This window comes from Gouania willdenowi, chromosome 6 (genome assembly GCF_900634775.1).
Source record: "Gouania willdenowi chromosome 6, fGouWil2.1, whole genome shotgun sequence".
Taxonomy (NCBI): domain Eukaryota; kingdom Metazoa; phylum Chordata; class Actinopteri; order Blenniiformes; family Gobiesocidae; genus Gouania; species Gouania willdenowi.
The window spans coordinates 54,654,054-54,660,053 of record NC_041049.1 but is presented as its reverse complement, the minus strand read 5'-3'; the positions used below and the strand labels follow the sequence as shown (position 1 = coordinate 54,660,053).

At 41.4% G+C, this 6,000-nt stretch overlaps 1 protein-coding gene across 1 annotated transcript in view; it reads left to right on the top strand.

The window, feature by feature from the left end:
• Positions 1-4,692: 4,692 nt before the first annotated feature.
• The window catches only part of spon1b (spondin 1b), a 98,460-nt gene continuing 97,152 nt past the window's right edge, over positions 4,693-6,000 (top strand). Inside the window, exon 1 of the mRNA XM_028450051.1 lies at positions 4,693-5,247. Within this exon, the coding sequence (XP_028305852.1) occupies positions 5,022-5,247 (226 nt within the window). The 5' untranslated portion in view covers positions 4,693-5,021. The remainder of the gene's footprint in view (positions 5,248-6,000) is intronic.

Below are 6,000 nucleotides of genomic sequence, written 5' to 3'. Positions count from 1 at the left end.
TGTACGGATTTTTCTTCTACTAATTTTTTTACCGCCACTTTAATTCAACTCAACTCAAGCTCCTCAACGAGCTGATAATGTGAGCAAGAAAGAAGATCAAGTCTACAATGTCCAGAAGCTTGTCAATTAGAAAAGGGTTGAAGAATAACAGGACTGTTTTCACGTTTGAAGGGGAGAAGATACCGCTGTTAACACAACAACCTATCCGAAGAATTGGCAGAGTATACAGCCGACCTCTCTGATAGGCAGATGGGAAAGAGTAGCCCAGAGGCAACTGAGAGATGGGATTACAAAGATTGACAGCAGCCAACTTCCTGAGAAACTAAAAGTGTGGTGCTATCAGTTCACTCTCTTTCAACGTGTGATGTGGCCAGTGAAAGTGAGTGAGATACCTTCTTCCTCAGCCAGCATAATGGATAGCATTGCCAAATCCTACATCAGGAAGTGGTTGGGCCTTCTCCGATGCTTCTCAGATACGGGTCTTTTTGGCACGAACGTCCTGCAGCTAAGTCTGAAGTCCATAAACCTTGGATACAGGAAAAGACCTGACTTGTATTTGAGCTGAGGGAGTCTATGAACGAGGTGGTGAGAGGTGCAGGTCCGCACTGGGCAAAAATGGAAGGCACAGGAAAAGGTGGACAAATCCATCAACAAACTTGAACACAGGGGTCCTGGAGAGAGTACAACATAATCCGAGCAGGACTGGGCTATAGGGAGCCAGTGGAGTTTTGGTCCAAAGCCACAAGAGAGCAGAAGAAGACAAATGTGGTGGAAGAGGTCTTGCCAGTGGAGCAGGACCAGTACCTCGTCAAGGCGGTATCCCAGGGGAAACAAGGAGCGTGGACTCACTGGGAAGACACAATCGACAGGGTCTTGACCTGGGCAGAAATCTGGTGGACCCCACAGTCACGGCTCGGCTTTCTTGTCAGGGCAGCATACGACATGCTTCCTTGTCCCAGTGGTTTGGACACGAGGAGAAATGCCCTCTGTGCAGCAAAGTCAGCGCAGGGCCTTAGCACATACTGACGGGATGCAGTATTGCGCTGACCCAAGGCCCCCTTAGGTGGCGGCACAATCAGGTGCTGAAGAAGCTGGCAGAGCAGTTGGAGAGATGTCGGGTTGATGCAAACAACTCCCCATTCTCACAACATGCAGATATTAGGTTTGTTAGACCAGGAGAGGCGGGACACAAATCAGCAGCCAACAGTTAGATCGACATCACTTCTTAATCCTGGGCAGAAATGTGTCGACCTGGGCACGCAGCTTGTCTTTCCGACCATGATCACACAGACCTCATTAAGACCCAACATTGTGATGTGGTCTGCAGCTGTCAAAAGGGTTCTCATCATCTGAACTCACCATGGGAGGAGGGAATACCATCAGCCAATGAATGCAAGCGGCTTAAATAGTCCAAACTTGCAGCAGAGTGCAAAGAGGGTGGTCGGGCTGCAACCATCCACCCAGTGAAGTTGGATCCAGGGGCTTTGTGGGGAAGTCAGCAATCCAGCTTCTCCGGCACGCAGGAATGTCAGGGACAAGCCTGAAAAGAGCAATAAAGGAGCTGGTGGAGGAGGCGGAGAAGGCGAGTTATTGGTTGTGGCTTTGGAGGAAGGATTGGAGTTGGGGTGCAACACATCAATGAGGGCAGCTGCAGGTGGTGGCGGGGAGATGTCCCCAGCAAGAGGAGGCATGGCAGGCAGAGATGCCAAGCAGGAAAACCATCACCTATATATCATAAAATATTCCCTTCACTCCCAAATGTTACACTCAGCAAAATACGTGTTATTCTAATGGCAACTGTGAAACCAAGACCGATTTATCTTGCCACATGCTTCATTCGTAGCTCCAGAAAACACGTTTCCACATGCTCTACAGTCCATTTACAGCACATTAGAGTGGAGATGTATGACTTGGATGCAGATGCTCCACCACGGATACTCATTCAATCAGGCTCTCTGCATTAAGGGTGTAAGAAAAAATTGATTCGGCAATTTAGCGTTATATCTTGCAGAACGATTATTGCATCAATCCAAAAAAATTTCCAAATGGATTTTTTTAATCATTTTTGTTTTAGCAAAAAAACATTGCACTAACATATGCATAGCACGTAAATGCTGGTCACTAGGTGTCAGTGAACCACATCAGACCTTGTTAAACTACCTAGCTCCTCAATGTATTTTAGCTTGCAAATAGATTGCACTTTATATTCATAAAACATACTGGGCACTTTTACAGATGTATGTGGTTACTTTATTTTAAAGAATATAAGAACACAATCAGAATCTGTTGTAGAAGCAAAAGTTAGACTTTTTGGAAAAATGTAATTTGACAGTTTGATAAACATACCACTTGTTTTTTATATTGGTACTTGAATTACAGCTAGTTACCATTTACTTGTTCTTGTAAGTTTTTAAAAAAAAAAATGGAACAATTTCATACGATATATCACAGTATATCACAATGTATACCATATTGTTTCGTATCAGGATATATTGAATCATGACATGCAAATCGTGAATCGTATCATCAGTTACATGACAATGCACACCCATACTATTCACTATTCAGGGGGTCTGTAACTTAGATTCATGCAGAAAGTTGGCAACTTTTTGCGCCCTATGCTTCTTCAGCTTCTGTTGACTCAGCTTTCTGCTTATAGCGACTGAGTTGATGTCTGTGCAGACACTTCCATGTTAAACAGGTGACATCCTGTCAGTGCCAGGGCACCATGCTGAAATTCACTGAGGAGTGAGCCATAGAAAGAAAGAAAGAAATCTCATGCACCTGCATTTATTATTGTGGAAGTTAGATCTAACCACCAAATTTTACTTTAAAATAAAAGTAGATTAATTCTGATTTGCAGAGTATAAAGCGTAGTGTTGTGTTCAAGACCACACTTTCCGAGACCAAGACTTGCCCGAGACCAGAATGCACCGAGACCAAGACAAGACCAAGACTTCCGGGAGCCGAGACCGAGACCAAGACCATAAACATTTTTTTTTCAATTTAAAAGAATATATAAATAAATACAATTATGACAAGGTTCAACAGTTAAATAACATTTAGTTTTAGTTTCTTTAGTTTTAGTTTCTTTTAGATACATTTGACAGAGAAAAAAGGTGCCTGCAAAAAATTAACTAAAATATTAAAACTACTACTGCTACTGATAAATTCATAATTATTGTACATATTTGAAAACAAGATTTTTATGTCAGCTGAATGTACAGCAGGTGCTTAAAAGCATTTCTGCCAAGAAATAACATGGTGAAACTAAATAAAACAAACTCAAACCCTGGAACAGTCATGTGACAAATCAATAAACAGTTCTTGTTGAGAAGGATTATTATTATTATTACTTTCACACGGACACACGGATTTATTAAACACGTGGACCTCGGTAAACGGAACAGGCTTCACCGGACGGCAGGCACTAGGACCCAGAGGCTGTAATATCACTAGTTTATCATTTTACCTGTTATTAGAGCTACTATATTTACCAGGGAGCAAATATTTATTCCTGGTGATTGTTCTTTGGAGTTTTACTGAGATTCTTACCGGTGATTAGTTTCTATCTAGCTTCCGCTCTGCGGTCCAAACTGAAATCGTAGCCACACACACACACACACAAGTCACTCAGTCACATTAAGGAAGGTTGCGGTCATTATACGGGGTGGATTAGAGAATTAATAAAGGATTGTTTTATCCCGTTCTTCTCCTTGTTATCACATTATAAAAAAAGTTTAAAAATAGCCTGAATTAGTGCTGGTCTCGAACGGTCTTGAGGGAAAATCCCGAGTCTGGGCAGCCCGAGTCCGAGACAAGACCGAGTCAAAATGCTTCCGAGTCCGCGACCGAGGCCTTTAAAATTTGGTCTCAAGACCGATCTCAACTACTACAATACTAATAAAGCGTGCTACAACTCTAAAGCAGAGGTGAAAGTAATGGATTACAAGTACTCACGTTACTGTAATTGAGTTGCTTTTGAGGGTATTTGTACTTTTTTTTGTATATTATTTCTAAATCAGTTTTAAAAGAAGTAATTTATTACATTTCTACGCCAAATCATTACTGAGTGAATTATTATTTTTTTGTTTTAAAATGATCAACAGACATTGTGAAACTACAAAAATTAAATAACCAGACAACAATCAAATGCACCATAGCGACCAATTAGTTTAAACATAATGCATATGGAGCCAAAAGGCATTAAATGGAGGTTATTTTCTCAGTTTATTTTATTTTGAATTTAATTCATTGGTGTTATTTTATTTTAAAAATAATTGTACTTTTTGACAAACCTTTAACTCTATACATGTCTTTTGTGGAAAATAAATTAACTTCCAATTGTGCAAGACTTGGCCTCTTCCTTTTTCAGTTTATACATGAGATGTTTACTGTATGTAAGGAAACCATGGCAAGATTTATCACCATAAAATAAACATAAGGGGTGAAAGTAACTCGTTACTTTTACTTTCAGTACTATTTAATTGAGCTACTTTTTGCAAGCATTTGAGTATTTTATGTATGACTTACTTGTACTTGTACATGAGTATAATTTGAATCAAGTAACAGTACTTGTACTTGAGTAACCATGTATAGCTGTATCACAGCCACACAGACATAGTTTAGACGTTGCATTCATGTCTGGAAACGCCTGGGTTTTTGGTGAAAGGGGAGGAGAGTGTATGGGGGAGAGGTGTTGGATGTATGTGGAGCTCACCTCTCCTCTAGTGATCCAAACAGCAGCAGCTCTCTCACCGCGCTGCGCTGCGCTCCTGACGCGCTCTGGAGCTGGAGAGGGATGGATGCGTTCCCTTCACCGTCCCCACAGACACACTCACAGACACTGACAGACTGAGCTGTGAGGGACACAGCTCCTCTGATCTCCTGGTTGTTTTTTCTTCTTCTTCACTCTGCTGGCTTTACCCCACACACACACACACACACACACACACACACACACACACTCACACTGGATTGAGGTGACATTGCGCGCTCTGTATTCGGACCGTAGATCCAACATGGGAATACGTTTGCATCTGCTGCTTTTGCAGTATTATTTGGTGTCCAGCTTCCTGTGCAACGCCGTCGCCTTCGTGGAGGAGCCCGCTGGCGGCAGGTCCGACGGGTACTGCGGGCGTATTCTCCGGGCGCAGACACAGGGCACCCGGAGAGATGGGCACCATGAGTTCAGGCTGAGAATGGAGGGAGACCCCGAAAGCTACAAGCCCGGGAACACCTACAGAGGTAGAGTTTACTCAGACGGACCCTTTCCACACTCAAGTGCGTAAATCAGTAACCAAAATCTCACAGTTAGTTCAAGTGAAATCTGGATTTAAGCTTTGTTTGAGGAATTCACCTAAAATCTAAACTTTCATCTGAAATTTGAGACATTTTCCTTTTTTTTTTACTGAGAGTTTAGTAAGACTACTTAGTTAGTGTAACATTTCTGACCTATATTCACTTCCCCTCCCCTTCCTAACACACCCTAACTGAGAGCTGGCTTCAATCAGGCTGTCACTGTAAAAGTTTGTTCTCTTTTAAAGGAAGTTGTTCCATTCTAAAATGTGCTTGGTGCTTTTCAAAAGGTAATACCAAGTAGTTTTGCTCAAACCTAACATGTTTATATGTAAAACCCAAGTTTAGCCACTCTAATTACATATTTTTTAAATATAAATTGTAAAAGTTCCCATCCTAATGGATGAAAAGATGGAGGAAGTCACCTTGTCCTAAGGACCATCCTCAAGATACTGTAATCCACCAAGTCTTGCAGCCTTTTGCCTGTTAAGGTGTAAATTTGATGTCTGACTTAATCCATATCAGCTATCAGGATACAGTGAAGGACAACACCAAAGATATTAAAACGTAATTTGAAACACTTTCTTAACACTTTTTTTTTTTTTTGGTCACAGTAGGAAAATAAAGGTATTGAACGTTTCATGCCTCAAGCTAAATTCAACAATATCTTTGTCTAAATGTGAATGTGTGCACATGTATTGA